Source organism: Centrocercus urophasianus, unplaced genomic scaffold (genome assembly GCF_019232065.1).
Source record: "Centrocercus urophasianus isolate 14NV4802_14NV808 unplaced genomic scaffold, USGS_Curo_1.0 seq_49, whole genome shotgun sequence".
Classification (NCBI taxonomy): Eukaryota; Metazoa; Chordata; class Aves; order Galliformes; family Phasianidae; genus Centrocercus; species Centrocercus urophasianus.
The window spans coordinates 691,671-707,582 of NW_024885077.1; the positions used below are offsets into that span (position 1 = coordinate 691,671).

Consider the following 15,912-nt stretch of genomic DNA (forward strand, 5'->3'; position numbering starts at 1 on the left):
GTTTTCTCTTTTTTTTTGTTGTTGTTGTTTTTTTTTTGTCTGTTTTTTCTTTTTTTTTGTTCCTTTTTTTTTTTTTTTCTCCTTTTTTCTCATTGTAAACACTTGAAAGACAGACCCCGCTATGGGGCAGAGCGGTGGCCCCGCTCCCGGCGTGGGGCAGAGTCTGCATCACACGCTGCCGGGGCCGGGCTGGAGATCTCCAAAAGGGAGAACGGGAGAGAGGAGGAAATTCCCGTGTGGTCAGTGCAAAAACCGAGCGGAGCCCGCGGGCGCCAGGCGAGCCGGTGAGAAGTGCCGCGCGCTCCGTTTGGCCGCTTCCCCGGCAGCGCCGCTCCGCGCGGGGACAAAAGCCAAACATCATGGCAGCGTCGGGCCGAGGACGGCGGTTCCCTCGGTGCTGGATCCCTCCTCGTGGCTGCAGGGAGAGCGGGTCGCTTTGCTCTTCTCACACTGTCTCTCCTGGATGTTCCAAGGTTTGCTGTTGCGGTTGGTTGGTTGGTTTTTTCCTAATGTTTAAATTAAAAAAAAAAAAAAAAAAAGACGGAAAATAAAAATAAGAAAATAAAAAAATTCGCCGTTGTCCCGAGTGGGTTCAAGTTTCTGGTTGGTTGGTTTTTGTTTTTTTTTTTTTGTTTTTTTTTTTTTTGAGTTTTTGTCGTCTGTGAGGAATTGAACGTCAGCCCAAAAGTCCAGGCGGGGCAGGAGGGACGGGGAGAGGAGGTACAGCAGGTAGCAAGGTGCCCTGCGGAGAGACGAGGCCACATCAGCACAGCGAGCGCAGCCCCACGGCCGGCTCACACCCGCACCCCTGCTCAGCCCTTCTCACCCTCTGCTCCCCACCCCTCTGTGGGCTCACCTTAGAGAGAAGTCAGCAAGCACGCCCAGCAGGTCAATCAGAAGGATGCTCTGGGCAAGATCTGTTCACTTCAAACCAGGAATCTATACAGCTGGAGAGAAGACAGCGGGTCAGCTTCGGTGCCGAGTCCAGGGCTGCCCCTGCCTCCCGGCCACCACGGCTCCCTGTGCCCACGTACCTTTTGTGATAAATGCAGAGGCAGGGCAGCCTGGCTATCGTGTCCCCCTGCAGCAGCTCCTCCAGGCAGATCACACACTCGCCGGCATCCTTGGTCAGCACGTCGTCTGGAGAGGAGAAGAGAGCACCGGTGACACAGGGGCGTTGCGTCCCCGCCTGGGGCGAGTCTCAGCCCCACATTCCCCACTAAGCTGGGCTTCAGCCCACCTGCCCTCACCCCTGCTGGGCAGGATAGCGGGACGGCACGGCCCTGCTGGGCACGGCTCACTGTGGTGAGCAGCACAGGGCTGTGCTACGAAGGGTCCCAAGGAAAAGCGGTGGACACGGCGAGCAGCTGGAGCGCAGCCCTCTTGGCACGCTGCAGCCCCCGCCTGCACCTCCTGCCCGCTCACGGCGTCCCCACACTGGCAGGACACCGTGCCCACCCCAGCCCTTACCGTTGTAGGAGAGGCGAGGTTTGCTCAGACACATGATAAAGTGCATTTCCATCTCGTCAGAAGCCACAGATTTGGAGCAAATGGGGCACTTGAAACCTGGAAGGAGAGCAGAGGGAAGAGCTCCTGAGCCAGGAGGGAGGAAGGAGAGCCCAACCGCATCCCAGGGAGCACGGAGGGTCCCCCACCTGCATGGTGCCACTGCCCCCACGCTGCGCCTGCCGGCTGCACGCTCATCCTGCTCTGGGTGCTCCGCAGAGCCAGCACAGGCACAGCCACCCAGCCGGCGTGCCGCTCGTCCCTCAGCCCTGCGCAGAGGGCAGGGGAGCCAGCCAGGGTGCAGCACACGTGGCCCCAGCTGCTCCCAGGCATTAAAGGGCGAGGATCACGCAGCACCCGGGGACGTGTCTCCCCCCCACGACAGCCAGCTCTGTCCACCCAGGAAGCGCCTGCAGCCATTCCACATCCCCAAGGCCCACAACACCATCCTGAGTTCTGCCGGGTCCTCTGGGCTCTGGTTTCAATGACAGCGGGGCTCACCCCTCTCCCCCATCCCTCTCTAAGCCCACTCCAATGCAGTCCCCTTTCTCTGCTCACCAAGACCACAGTTCTGCATCCTTCCAGCTCCTCAGAGGCACCTCCTAACACAAGGACCCAGCTCAGCACCTCGTGGGCACTCTGCCTTACGGCACACACACGCTGCTGTGAGCAACACGGCTGTGATCGAGAGCAGAACCCCAACAGAGCTGCAGGTGCTCGGGGCTCCTGCACTCTGTGCTCAGCCCTGAGTTTGAGCAGATGTAGCCCAAGGTGTGCAGCCATCGCCGTGGGTTTGCACCAGAATGCCGAGCAATCCCTGCCTGCAGAGATGGCGAGGGTAACATAAGGACCCGGCTTCTAAAAGCAGATCAGGTTTGACTGCAGTGCTGCTTAAGAGCTTTTTTCATATATATGCAAAGCCTGTACAGGAAAGAAAGGGAGCGTACACAAATGAGGACAAACTGAGTTCCTGTTTGCCACTGAGCGGATGGGGCTGGGGGGCTTTGGGGTTCTTGGAATGGAGGGAGCTCAGAGGGGCAGAGAATGCTTACACTCCCTTACACTCGAGCACTCGGTAGCGGCAGAGGGAGCCATGGACTGCACCCCCTTCCCCACAGGATCCCAGGCCAGAGCCGGATGGGCCACAGCCGGGAGCCCATCGCAATCTGCCGTCTCATCGTCAGCCTATATTTACCCCTGACCAATTCATACCTCGTGGCAGCAGCACCCATTGGCTTAAATAGCATTTTTTCCTCTCCTGAGTGTTTACCCTGCTGGTGTATTTATAGCGAGGGCTCAGATAGCCTCGCAGCCCGCTCCCTGTGTGGGATGCGCTCCCGTCCCCGGCTGAACCGGGCACCGCCAGCCCCGTCCCTCCTGCACCAGCCCCATTGTCAGCCGTGACGTCCCCGGGCGGCTCCGCTCAGCGACTCCTGAACTGGAGCGAGCTGCCAGGAAGGGCCGCATCCCCGTTAGACCTCATTTTCTCCAGCACTGGCACAGGCACCGGCAAAGCTGCGGTCCCCCCTTTTTTGTTCCATGCTTGATGCTATTTTCAACGGCTGCCCCAGATCCAGCAGCACCCTCTGAGACACGCGAGGAGGGCAAAGAGAGGCACGCAGCCCTCCCACTGTGACCCCACGGCAAGGACACGGGGTGCTGCACAAATGTAGGGCATAAACCCCAGGGAGAGGCCCCTGAGCGGCACTGGGCTGGGCCAAGGACATTCCTAGCTCTACGTTTTACGAGACGGGGAGAAAAACAACACAAAAAGCATCATGAAAAGGCATGAATCCCCCCCGCCTGGAGCAGAGCAAGGAGCACGATGAGGCTGCAGGGCGGGGGCTGCGCTGCACCCCAGCTGTCGGCACAAATGCTCGGCATGGTGAGAGCAGCCGGCAGAGGCGATGCTCTCGGGGGTCCCTGAGGTGGACAGCTGGCCCCAAACCTGGGCAAGGGGCACCACAAGGGGCCAAGCTGCAGACACAGTGACCCGCAGGGAAAGGGCTTCATGCCACTGCCAGGTGACATTTTGGGAAGCAGGTGGATGGAGCCATTGGGGCCACTTCTGCGTGGGTCGCCATGCTGGAGCATCCGCCTGCATTCCAGATGCTGAGATGGATGCTGGGGCTCGGAGCCGGCCCCCGTGCAGGGCTGTGCTATTTACTGCTTTCCCCAAAACCCTCGTTAATCCATCCTGCTGGAGCCGCCAGCCCGAGCAACACAGGAGATGACGTTTAGGCAGCTGCTCATGGAAAATTCAGCTCCCTCCCTCCCTCCCTCCTCCTCCTCCTCCTGCAGCCCTTCCCGTCCTCCTCCCACACACCTCAAAAAAGAGCAGGGGAAGGGCTCAGCTATTCCTCCCACCAGGAGGCTCAGGGGAGGCCCCTATGATGCAGGATGGGCTGTCAGCACCAACCCTGCCACAGGATCCCACTGCACCCCATCAGCATGGGGTCTGAGGACAAGGCATCCTGCAGGAGGCTTTGAGGAAGACAAGGGCTTTCCAGGGCTGCGAGGCACGCATTGCCGGGTGACCTCATCCCTCCAATGGCTCGCTCTAGAAACCATGAGCAAGCAGCACTCGTGGCCCTCCAGGGGCTGGTGCCCTCAGAGTATTTTTAGGAAGGTTACATGGTTAATTTTAGAGAGCCAGGCAGAGCAGAGCTGGGAACCTCTGAAGCCTCCAGCAGGTCCTAAAAGCACCGAAAGAGCCCCATGGTTAACACTGACAGCACCAAAAGCACCACCACATCGTCCAAGAGCTCTGGGAGGGCAAAGGCACAATTTCAATCAAAGTGAGCTGCCCTGCATCAGGTGAGGATGTGGCCAGGCAGGAGAAACGAGAGAACTATTGGGTCCCACTGAAGATGTGACACCCCACTGGCCTCCGACCTACAGGCTGCCTCCAGCCACAGCTTCCCAAGTGACACGGGAACAGCCAAAGAACTGAAAAGCACCCTTGGTTCAGCTCCTGCCTAACGAGCGAATGCCAAAACTGCTTTGATAGGCAGCTAAAGAAGCCCCTGATTCAGTGCCCACCCAGGACAGGGGGTGCTGTGTGCCCACACTGCCATGGTGGTGTGGGTGGCAGCATGGGGTGCACGTGAGCAGGGGCACGTAGGCAGGAAGGAGCCGAGCACTCTGGCCTTGTTCCTAGGGGCCACGCAGGCATCCTTCCTCCTGATTCATGGCCACGGGGAGGTGCAGAAAGCCAGAAGGGCAGGGCCAGGGTGGGAAGGAAGCATCCCACCTTCCTGGGGGGTGGGGAGGAGGGGCACGCAGCAGAGACGCCGGGTGGCAGTGCACACAGAAGCCCTTCTGTGGCCGCAGTCACACCTGCCAAACATCAGCCCTGATGTCACAGGTGGTGTCTCCCTCCTGCACCGCACGCTGTGTTCCCTCCAGCGTGGGCTTGGAACCGCAGCCTGCAGTCCCCCTGCCTCCCAGTCAGCTCTGTGCTACCGCAGGAACACCCCAGTGCTGGGAACAGGCTGCCTAAGGAATAGCACACAGCTAATTTTAGCATTCCCCAGAACAGCAATGCGAAGCAGAGGAGTCCTGCATCCAAAGGCCAGCTCAAGAGACTGCTTTTTGCCTCCAGAATATTTCACATGTGAAGGAGATGGGCTGCCTGTGAGCACCACCAGCAAGGCATCACCTCGGGAGGCAACGATGGGCTCAAGCTGCCATGCAGCACCCAGGACACCACTTCTGTGCCCCACAGAATGCTCCCCCACAGCACCTGAGGCAGAAGGGCAGCTCCACCTCCCTCCAGACAGGAATTTAAGCCACGCGGATAAGGACAGCCTTCCCTCATCCTCCCCAGCTACAGCTGTACAGAGACTTGCAATGGATGGTCTGAATGCTGGATCTCCACTGCAACACTTCCAACAAAACGCAACTCCATCACCAGCAAAGCCAGGCTCCCAAATGAATTACTCCATCACCACAAGAGATGCAGGTTTTCCCTCAATAGCCTTCTCCAAAAACCCACCCCCAAAGCCCTACTGTATCAGACTCCAATGCAATTCTCCAGGCTTAAGCCCACAGAGCTGCCAGAAGCACACAGCCACGGGGGACCTGGGACTTCCTGGCTGCCTCCCAGCCCCCAGGCATCAAACCTGAGCCCCCAGAGAGCTGCTCCCTGCTCCCCACCACCCATGGGGCCCAAAACTCATCCAAACCAACCCTGGGCACACGGTTGCTACCAGCTGAGTACTTGGGGTCGCGTGGGAGGAGGTACCAGACCCCAGGGAGAGGGGCAGGCTGGAGGCACAGGCAGAAGCCTCTACAAATCCCCCACTGCTGCGTTCCTCCTCGTGCCTTGCAGGCAGCTGGGCCTCTAAAAATACCACTGTTGTCACGTCGGCCTTCCTGCCAGGGATGGAAACGGCGCTGAGCCGCTTCGGTTCAATTCCTCATGCTGTGGTGCCTTGGCAGGGCTTGGCCCAGTCCCACTGCTCTGCCTGGTAGGGGACAGCCCCTCTGTCACCAGCACGGCCTCAGCAAGCTGGACGGGAAGCTCAGCCCTCGGAAATTTCTGCTAAAATCAGCAGAAGGGTCAATCTTTCCACCGCTCCCCTGCGAGGCTGCCGCGCAGAGCACGTGGTCTCACTCCTCCGCTGCGAGCGAGAGGCCCACAGCTGTGGGAGCAGCCTGGAACTCCCCCTCTGGTCCCAATCCACAGCCACCCCAACAGCACCAGGGGCAGGAGGGGAAGGAGCAGACAGCCAGCCCCAAGTCCCAGCCCCTGCTGAAGCCTCAGCAGCCGACAGAACCTCTCAGATGTTCTCCTGACCCAGTGCTGAAATGCAGCGAAAGGAACGCTCCCCTCCCTGCAGGCAGGAAACACGGGTGGCCAGGCTCTGCCCACGGAAACGCTGCGCAGCAGCACGAGGAGAGGCCCCAGGCACAGAGCTTCCTGCAGCTGCGGCTCTGCGGGGCTTCTGCAGCGCTCAGGGCCTCCTCGGGTGCTGCCTGCAGCAGGAACATTCGCTCCTGTGAATCGCCCATCGGTTCTCACAGATTTCTATTTTTGAGAGAATCAGGAGGACGCCCGGTTGCATTCCTTCCAAAAGGGTTCCAGCTCACCTGGGCTTTCAGCACAGCAGCAGGGTGAGACGCTGCAGGCACCCAGCAGCAGTGGGTGCCCGGCACAGGGAGCTCACTGATGAGCTGTGCCGCCTGATTTGGCACACGGCAGATTACCTTGGAAAGGAAAATGCTTGTTTTTTGCTTTTTTTTTTTTTTAATTATTATTCAAACAACCTCTCCCCAGATAATTTTTTTCCAGCATTTAATAGCATCCTCTCGTGATTCTCAAAGCCCTGCTGGCCGGCTGCCAGCCCCCAGGCCCACTCCTCTACCAAAGACGTCCACGTTAATCGATCGGCAGATGATGGAGGGGAACCCTAACAGTGCATTAATAACTAAGAGAAGCCGTTACGGTTGTTTGCTGGAACAAACATGTCAGCAAAACAAACGAGTATGGGATAAAGTTACGTCACAGGCCAGGAAGACAATCCTGGCTGGAAGTGGGTCAGCCTGAGAGCACGAGAGCATCGCTCCTGCATCTCTGGAGCACACACACAGAAGAGGGAGGGCAAGCAGCTCTCCTGCTCTGATTTACACGCAGGGTTAGAGTGAATGAGCCCAGCCAAGCCTGCTAGCAGCATGGTAAGCAGTGCCCAGGCACAGCAGCCAGGGGACTCTGCAGGGCTCGTGCTGTGGAGCTGGGGGATAACAACTGCTGCCGGCTGCTCACGCACCACGCCAACACTGACACACTTATCTTCATCTCCAGGCTGCTAGCGTGCATAAAAGCCATGCCTCAATTTCCTGCCTTCTGGTATTCCGGGTTTCTTTCTTCCAGCAGAGCTGCCCTGTCCCCAGCTCTCCCCTGCTGAATACTGCTGGCCTGGGGGGCTGTCGGGACCGCTCCTGCACTGCTTCCCACACAGACAGCAGCACCAAAGCAATAGGGAGACAGTCTGAGGAGCACCTCCTCTGGAAATTTCCACTGGCAAAACCAGGTTTGCCACAGCAGGTTTCTGCAGATGTGAAGGGCAGCCTGCACGGTGCTTGCTTCTTGAGGAGATGGTGGCAGGAAAGCCGTAGCTGAGCACGGCCTCCCTACAGCAGCTTGCTGATGAGCAAGTTAGAATACAGCTTTCCTTTTTTGGTGTACAGAGATCCTGAGCTAGGGTAGTTAAGCACTGGCGAGACAATCAGCATGGACGCACCAGAGGTGTGCCACTTGCCAGGGCATCCATCCATCCATCTTCAGCTCTTCCTCTAGCAAGTCCTTTCCCCAGGGCTGGATCCAACACCACTTAATGCTTCTTTCCTCCTCGATCCACAGCTGCAGGCCTGCCTGGCAAAGGTTGCAGAGCAGCTGGAAGGCAACACCCTACTGAGCAGAGGAGACTCACCCCCGTTTTGCTCCCAGCATCCAGGACAAACAGCTTACTTTGTTGGTGTGCTTCTCCTGATTGCACTGCACAGGAGGATGAGCCAGGCACTTCTCTGCTAGCTGGCTGACAGGGAGATATGGATTTGCTGGAGCTTCCAACACTCAAGGGCTTTGGGCGATGAGAGGGATTTCCAGATAAACTTTAAGCTACTTACAGCCTCTGCAAACTCCCTGAGATCCTCTGATGAAGATGAGTAACAAGAGCATACTAAGAGAGCCACATAACCCAAGAGACATGTGGTGTTGAGCCACACGTCTCATTTTTCTGCATTCTTCCTCCCAGTGTGGGCTTTGCTAAGGTCTCACCATCACAAAGCTGCAGGGGCAGGGTGGTCAGGAACCAAGAGAGAGCTCCAAAGTTGCACAAGCTGTTTTGTCATCTTACAACAGTGCAAGGCACAAAACCCCACGCAGATGCAGAAACCCCAAAGCAGTTTCAGGTCGATCTGGAGCAGCTCACTTGAATGGTAGACACCCAGGGAGGTGCATTCTCCACAGAAAGGCGGACAGAGGGACACAGACCCAGCAGCATAGATAAAGAGAACAAGGAGGTGCCAAGCCCACCCATGCATCCACTACTGCAGGCACTGTGCCACAGCAACAGCCCCTTCCCCCCCCCGAGGCTTCTCATTGTCCTGCTGAGATCCAAAGGGTGTGCTTTACCCAAACTGCTGGAACAACAAGCCCAAGAGAGAGCCCTCCCCATGTGCTGACACAGGCGGCACCCAGGTCTGCAGCCCTGCTACACCCTCCCTGTGCAAAGGCAGGAGGCCAGGAGCCTCCCTCCAGACCCACACTGTGCAATGGGCTGCACTGACACTCCCCAGGCACGTATCCTCCTGCTTCAGCCTGCCGTGCCCATGGGTCTCCTCATCCCCACCCTCAAGACATCCTTTGGACTGAGCAGAGAGAGTCACGTGCAGCAACATCAAAGCTCCTCTCCATTTACCAGCACGCTGCTGCTTAAGCATTTTCTGGGGCTGATGGAGTGGAGCAGGTCGATGGAAGAAAGGAAGGAGAGCGTGCTGCCAGCCTGCCCTGCTGCAATCATGGAAGGTTTGCTGGCATTCCTGCTATCCTAAGCTGGCCTCCTTCCCCTCTCTTTACAGTCTCCAGATTAACCTCTTACACTGAGCAGAAGAGTACAGAAGCTTCATAAGCTCCAACAAGTTTTCCAAACGGTTGTTAAGCATCCTTTTGCAAATAATTAGCAAAAGGGAAGAGACACCACCAGGAGAGGCTTTGGCACAGACCGAATGGCTCTCACTGCCGCCTGTGCACACTTCAGTGCAGCTCAAACACTCTCAGAGGGCCCCAAAAGAGGCACCAGAGAGACCCACGGCTCTCACAGCAGCTCCCACCGCCGGCACTGTGATTCTCCAAGGGCGGTGGGCTCCATCATTGCACCAATCCACATCAGGGCTGCAAACAGCTCACTCCATTTTGCAGTCGGCTTATTTTTACCATCAGCTTTTTGCCTCTTGGCACTGCAGTTTTAGGAGTACCACTGAAATGTCACAGGCTGTGAGCAACCACCTCTACACACAGCTCAGTGACGAGGCGTTCCTGCGGTGCAACCTCCATACAGGAGCACCAGGCTCACCCAAAAGCTTGGCTGGAGGGAGCAGAGCCCCTCTCCTCACTCAGAAAGCCCAAAGGATGCTGCACAGCAGAACAAGGTCACAGAAGCAGAAAGTTTGCAGGAGCGCTCAAGGCTTGAGACCCCTGCTGTCAGCTTCTCTGGATCAACAGTGCCTGGGGCATCCTGCTCTGCACAGCTTTGAGAAAGGCAGTCCCCAGAGCCTGGACAAGGGGAAAAAGCCCAAGATGGATGTAGGAAAACAGGCCCCATGAGCCTTGCTTGGCACTTTGCTCTCATCCACTAGGTCAGCTTCAAGCCTTCCTGAAAATGAGGCACTGTCCCAAGACATATTATGAAATTCCCAGACCACGTCATGTGTCGAGAACACATGAAAAGGCAGTAAAGAGACCGGGTGGGAGAGAAATCCCACACTGTTCCAGGAAATGCAAAGAGACATCCCTGAAATGACTTCCCTCCAGTCAGGAGGGAGGGGAGGACCTCCCTCCTTGCTCCCTGTGCCCAGCCAGAACTGGGTCAGTGACACAGCCCTGCTCACACACAGCTCTTCCCAGGCACAGGGACACCCACCATCGTCCAAGCCCTGGGGGTGAGTGGGGGGTAATCCCACCCCTCCCTCAGCCTCACATGTTTCCTGTGGGATCACCCATCTGGCTCCCCAGCCCCACGAGGCAGGCAGTTCCTCCTCTGCCAGCTGGCTGGAACAAGGAAGCCCGCTCCAGCCTCTCCCTGGCCCTTTACCAGGTGAAAAAAAAAAAAGGAGAAAAATTCCTACGTCTCATTTTGGAGTGCCTTTTCCCAGTACCTGAGGCGTGAGAACTGCTGTCCCTCCCTGACACTCCTGCACACAGTTCCAAAAGCAGCATGAGGAGCTCTAGCCAGTCTTCAAGACCCAGGGCTCGAGCCCCAGCATCCTCACACAAACCTCCTCTGCTTCCCCCTTCAAGTCCTGGGAGGATGGCACATCCCTAGGGCCAGAACATCTCCCCTGCAGTAAGCCTCCTCCTCCCACCACTCATTCCTGCCTTGACCTTGACACAACCGCACAGTGCCAACCCCAATCCCAGGAGCAGAGGGGGAATCGTTTAGGGTTGAGCAAAGCAGGGAAGCTCTCCTTCCCACGTTCTTTACTAGGCAGAAGGGCCACAAGTGGGGAAGCTGGGGGCAACCAGGCACTGGGAAGAGCGAGGAAAAAGGGCCAAAGGAAACTGGGAGAAAGGTGGAGTTGGGGGGAGTGAAGGGAAGGGGAAAGGGGAAAACGTGGGGAAGGGGAGACAAGGGGAGAACCAGGGGAGGGGACCAGGAGAAAATGGAGAAAGCTGAGGCTTTGGGGAACCAGAAGATGGGGGGAGACGTGGGAAAGGGGCCAGGAGAAACTGGGCAAAGCTGGGGGAAATCAGGGGAAGGGGAAAGGGGAAAATGGGGGGAACCAGAGCTGGGTGGAGCAAGAAGGAGGAAACTGGGGTTAGCAGGAAGCAGGGGAAGCCAAGGCTAGGGGGAACTGGGGCGGGGGCGAGCTGGGGAGAATTGGTGAAAGGGGGGGGAACTGGGAGAAATCAGGGGATAGGGCTAGGGGAAAATGGGGGAAGCTGGGATGAAGAGAAGCAGCAGATGGAGGGAGAGAGGGGAAGTGGAGAATAAGTGGAAGCCAGAGCTGTAGGGATCCAGGGGAAGGGGGGAACCGGGGCTCTGGGAAGACAGAGAAAACTGGGGCTAGTAGGAAACGGGGGAAGCCAGAGCCGGGGGGATCCAGGGCAGATGGGAACCTGCATTAAGGGGCCGAGCGACATCAGGGAAAGGAGGAGCTGGGAAGAACCGAGGGTTGGCAGGAATGGGGCCGAGGCTCCGGCACTCACCGCTGTGCGAGCTGAACCAGCGCGGCGCGATGTGCAGGGGCAGCGCATCGGCCAGCGAGGCCCGGGCGCCCAGGTAGAGCATCCCGTCTCTATGGTGACCGCCTCCCGTCTCCTGGTAACCGTTGCCATGGGCGTACGTGGAGTCGGTCCCCGGCCCTCCGCCGCCCGGGGCCCGCTCGGCCTCCCCCGCCGCGCGGCCGTACAGCCCGAAGGGAACGGCTCCGGCGGCCGCGGGGTCCATGCCCATGCCGGCCACCGAGCTGACGGAGCGGCTGCGCAGCCCCATGGCGCCGCCGCCGCCCGCCCGGTAATGGCCGAAGGGGGGCGGCCCCCCCGGCGGCGGCACGGCGCTGTCATCCGTCGACACCCCCGGGAAAGGGCCCCGCGAGCGGGCGGCCGTGCTCTGCTTGCCCCCCATGGGCAGCGCGGGGCCGGAGGGAGCCGAGCCGCAGCCCCCCCCGCGGGGAACGGGGCCGCGCCGGGCGGCGAGAAGCGGCGGAAGGAAGCGGGGGAAGGGATGGGGAGGGGAGGGGGGTGGGGGTGGGGGGGCGAGGGGAGCTACGGGCGAAAACCCACCCCCGCCCCGGGCATCCTCCCCCCGCCGGGCCCGCCGTAGACCGCCGAAGCCGGGGGGGGCCGAGAGGAAGGGCGGGGGGCTCCCTCGTGCCGGGCGATCAGCTGCGGCCCATGGGGGCGGCGGGCGGACCCCTCCCGCGGGGCTCAGCGGCTGCGGGGCTGCGCGCTGCGCCGGGCCCAGCCTCGCTGCCGGCCGCCGCCTGGCTGCTGGGCGCCGCGCCGGAGACAATGGAGGCCGGCAGCACGCATGCTCCCGCCCCCGGCCCCCCCCCGGCCCGCCGCCCTTAACCCCTGCGCTGCTGCCGGCCGGCGCGGGGACGCGGCGGCAGCTGGCGACACCGCCGCTCCCGCACGGGGCCTCGAAGTCCCGCACGGCCTCCCCCTCGCGCGGCAAGAAGGCCCGGCCGCTTCGGGCGGTGCGGCTCCGCGCCCCGCCGGCCCCGCGCACGCTGCCGAGCGAGCCCCGGTGTGCGCGCGGAACCCCGACCGCCTCCCTACAGCGCCGGGCCGGGGGCTGCGCGAGAAGAGGGGCGCTGAATGACTACAAATCCCAGCGGCCCCCGCGTCGGGTGGCCGCGCGCGGCGCGCATGCGCATCCCGCGGGTCCCACCTCATTTCCCGCCCCGCCGAGGCTGGCGTCGGGGCGTTGCTGGGGCGGCCTAAGATGGCGGCGCGCTGGAGCAGCGAGAATGTGGTGGTGGAGTTCCGCGACGCCCAGGTCGGGCCCTGAGGAGCAGCACGAGCTCCCTCCCCGCCGGGCCCCAGGGCCGTGCCGTGCGGTCTGTGCCTGGCGGCTGGGGCAGGGCCGGCCCGGGCCGGGCCAAAGGGCTGCGGGCGCGGGGTTGCTGAGGAGGCCCGCTACGGGCTGCTCGCTGTGCCCCCCTCTGAGAGCGCAGTGCGGGGCTGCGAGCCGGGCTGTAGGGATAGTGAACGGCCTCGTGGGTTTGGGGTGTGTCTGTCGTCGGTTCGGTTCGTGCGGAAGCGCATTAATCCGTGAGGCGCTTTATTGCCAGTACTGATTCTAAACGTGTCCGTTTTTTCTAGCTCTGCTCCGGGCCTTACTGCAGGCGTTCCCACTTCCCGCACCCCTCTCCCTGTTCCTCCTCTGAGAGCATCGCAGCTCCTTTGCTGGCTGCAATAGAGTCGCTGGGTGTAGGGAGGTCAGGAGGAATAGCCGGTTAGGGTTGAAATAGCAGAGAGGCCAGCTCTAGCTTTGTGTTTGCAGGCTGTAGCAGCGCTCCCTTCAGGCTCTGCTTGTGTGCTCTCTTAGAAACCTTTCTGTGGGAAAGCATTTTGTTCTGGCATTGCCCTTTCTCTCACAGAGCTGAGCCTGGTGGGTGAGCTCAAGAAACCCAGAAAACAATAAGTCTGCAGTCATCTTCTGTTCTTCCTCACATCCCAGATCAGTGCCAGTTCTGTGCTCACCATTCCCAGCCAGGCCCTTACATCCTGCACGTTGTACCCAGTCTACCTTCTGTAAGCCAACAGAGCTTGTGTCAGCTCTGCACTGAAAAGCCTGACGTTGCTTTTGTTTTCCTCTTGGATGAAATGTGTAAAGCTGTCCTGTCTGTTGGTGAGGATTTGCTTTCAGGAAGCTGAGATATGAAGGTACTTACCCCCAAATAGGAGATTCAGGTTACATCTGGCTCAGGAAATACATGCCTCATGGTTTGGTTGCTTGTTCATAATAACTTGCATGTGGGAGGGGAGTGGGGAAGAACAGGTGTTTGAACCCTCTGCAGCAGTTGGTTGCAGTCTTGCTGTGCTGCTGGTGCATACGTTAGTGATAGGACAAGGGGAATGGTTTTAAACTAAGACAGGGGAGTTTTAGGTTGGATATCAGGAGGAATTTTTTTAGCCAGAGGGTGGTGAGGCACTGGAACAGGTTGCCCAAGGAGGCTGTGGATGCCCCATCCCTGCAGGCATTCAAGGCCAGGCTGGATGTGGCTCTGGGCAGCCTGGGCTGCTGGTTGGTGACCTGCACACAGCAGGGGGTTGGAATCAGATGAGCGCTGTGGGCCTTTTCAACCCAGGTCATTCTATGATTAGCAGGGAGGCTAAGTGCTGGTATTTTGGTCACTTTGGTTTACTCTGGTGTGATCTTTCTGACCTGCCTGTGCTCTCATGTGAAACCAGAGAGCTGCAGTGTCCAGGGCTGCTCAGCTGCTGGTTTCAGGATGAACTTATCTATGTATTTGGGTTTGAGCGTGTTTTTTTTTGTTTTTTTTTGTTTTTTTTGTTTTGTTGCTGTCTCCAACATCCCTACCAGGAAACAGGCACAACACCAAAGAGTCAAAGATGTGACATGTCTGCAAGAAGTGACCTTTATTTTCCATGCCAGAGTGTTGTGTGAAAGCTGCAGCACCCAACCAGCAACACTTTTTGCTGAAAATGGTAGGGTAGCTTGGGGCCAGCGTTGGCTACAGGTGACATCTCTGAAATTCTGAGATGCTGCTTGCACTGTGGGCTCAGAGGTGGTTTTCAGATGTGCTTATTCAGAGAGCTGGTACTCATAAACTATAATTCTAGCTAGTCCAATTTTGTTTTAGGATAAAGCAGCAGTTTCAGGTTGGTTTGTTCCATTTCAACTTCCCCTGTCTGGGAAGTTGTGCTGCGAAGTCTGACATGTCAATATGCAAAGCACATCAAATGTGTCTGACAGCTGCTTTATTTTTCTTTTTTCCCCTGTTGCTTGGATAAGAGACTGTAATGTTGTAGGAAAGATCTTGCCATAAAATGATTTTATCTGTGACCCAAATAGTAGCAACCTGACACATGAAGGTTTTTACTTCATTCTAATTAGTCATTACGTCTTACGATGTTTGGAGCCTGAAAAAAACAGTTTAGCAATGTTCATTATTAAAAACTCTTTATAAGGATTTATGAGATTCTGGTGCCAACAGTAGAGAAATAAACTTGTATACAAAGCCATCATTCACTTTAAATTGACTGGTGTTATTCCAGTTTGGGGAAAGATGGCCAAATGTGTGTGAAATATGGCAGCTGATGGGCACTTCATCACGGGAGAAAGCTCTGGTTCCAGTAGTGGGTTCAGTGATCCTCATTCTGATTCATCACAAGAAAAATACACAACATCTGGGAAATCTTCCTTGTCCTGTGTGATTATTTTTAAAAAAATAAATTTAATAACCCACGTTGTTGTTTCGCAAGGGAAATCTAGGAAGCTGGAATTACCTGGTTACCGTCTAGAGATTTGGAAACTGCCTGCTCATTTAGAGTCTCAGTTTTAGGATGAGGAAAACCTTGCTGGAAAACTAGATTTGCTTCCTATGAGGGCAACGGAGGTAGTGAAACTTGTCTGGTGGGGTGCAGGTACAGCTCTGCTCTCCAGTGAAGAACAGCCCCACGGTGCAGCTGTCTCTCCCTCAGCTGAGGCACTTGCAAGCAAGTGATGCAGCCTTCCACCTGTGCTGGGCAGGCAGTTTGCAGAACGGTTGGATAAACCAGGTTTTATGATGGTTAATCCTCTGGCAGCTGTGATCGCAATGGAGCGGGACTGCCTTATTGCCTGACTTCAGTGCTGTTTGTAAGCACAGCTGTGGGACATCCCAAAGTCTGGCTGAATCTGTGCTCAGTGGACTTGGCAGAGCCACCAACGGCAGCAGAGGCCTGCTCAGCCTTCAGAGTTAGCTTTGAAGACGACAGCAGTGAGCTTGAAGAATGTGGGGCATGTTCTGTTTTTGCGCTGTGAACGCTTAGAACTGCTTTGAAGGCATATCTATGTTTATGGGGCGAGCTGCACGGCTTTTCAAGTCACATTTTCCTTTGTTCTGTTGGCAAGTAAACGAGCTCATCTCCATCATCCAGTTCCATTCTGAACAGAGGGGGGTGATGGCGTTCAAATAGTTGTTTTGTGGTGGTTGGGTTTTGTTGTTGTT

The 15,912-nt window shown here is 57.7% G+C and overlaps 2 protein-coding genes across 6 annotated transcripts in view; one reads left to right on the forward strand and one right to left on the reverse strand.

Annotated features, from left to right (window-relative positions):
- Nucleotides 1–33: 33 nt before the first annotated feature.
- On the reverse strand, nt 34–11,855 carry ZNRF1 (zinc and ring finger 1). 3 transcript variants are annotated; one of them, XM_042834805.1, is made up of 5 exons: nt 11,438–11,855; nt 1,471–1,566; nt 1,035–1,140; nt 857–947; nt 34–506 (listed from the first exon to the last, which is right to left on the reverse strand). In XM_042834805.1, exons 1-4 carry the CDS (start codon nt 11,853–11,855, stop codon nt 890–892), a joined length of 678 nt encoding a protein of 225 aa, XP_042690739.1. In that variant the 3' UTR covers nt 34–506; nt 857–889. The 3 variants fall into 3 exon arrangements, with proteins under 3 accessions (XP_042690739.1, XP_042690737.1, XP_042690740.1); XM_042834803.1 differs by having other exon boundaries at nt 36–742; XM_042834806.1 differs by lacking the exon at nt 34–506 and having other exon boundaries at nt 856–947.
- A 794-nt stretch (nt 11,856–12,649) lies between these two features.
- Nucleotides 12,650–15,912, forward strand: part of WDR59 (WD repeat domain 59) — a 47,605-nt gene continuing 44,342 nt past the window's right edge. For all 3 annotated transcript variants that reach the window (XM_042834772.1, XM_042834773.1, XM_042834774.1), the window contains exon 1: nt 12,650–12,731. In XM_042834772.1, coding sequence (XP_042690706.1) covers nt 12,678–12,731 — 54 coding nt within the window. In that variant the 5' untranslated portion in view covers nt 12,650–12,677. The remainder of the gene's footprint in view (nt 12,732–15,912) is intronic.

What these genes read in the sequence shown, in the direction of transcription:
- ZNRF1 (XM_042834805.1), bottom strand. Translation starts at nt 11,855, where the DNA reads ATGGGGGGCAAGCAGAGCACGGCCGCCCGCTCGCGGGGCCCTTTCCCG. An exon ending in CTGGTTCAGCTCGCACAGCG is followed by an intron (nt 1,567 to 11,437) that starts GTGAGTGCCGGA and finishes CTCTCCTTCCAG; the next exon opens with GTTTCAAGTGCCCCATTTGC. An exon ending in CTCTGCATTTATCACAAAAG is followed by an intron (nt 948 to 1,034) that starts GTACGTGGGCAC and finishes TCTTCTCTCCAG; the next exon opens with CTGTATAGATTCCTGGTTTG.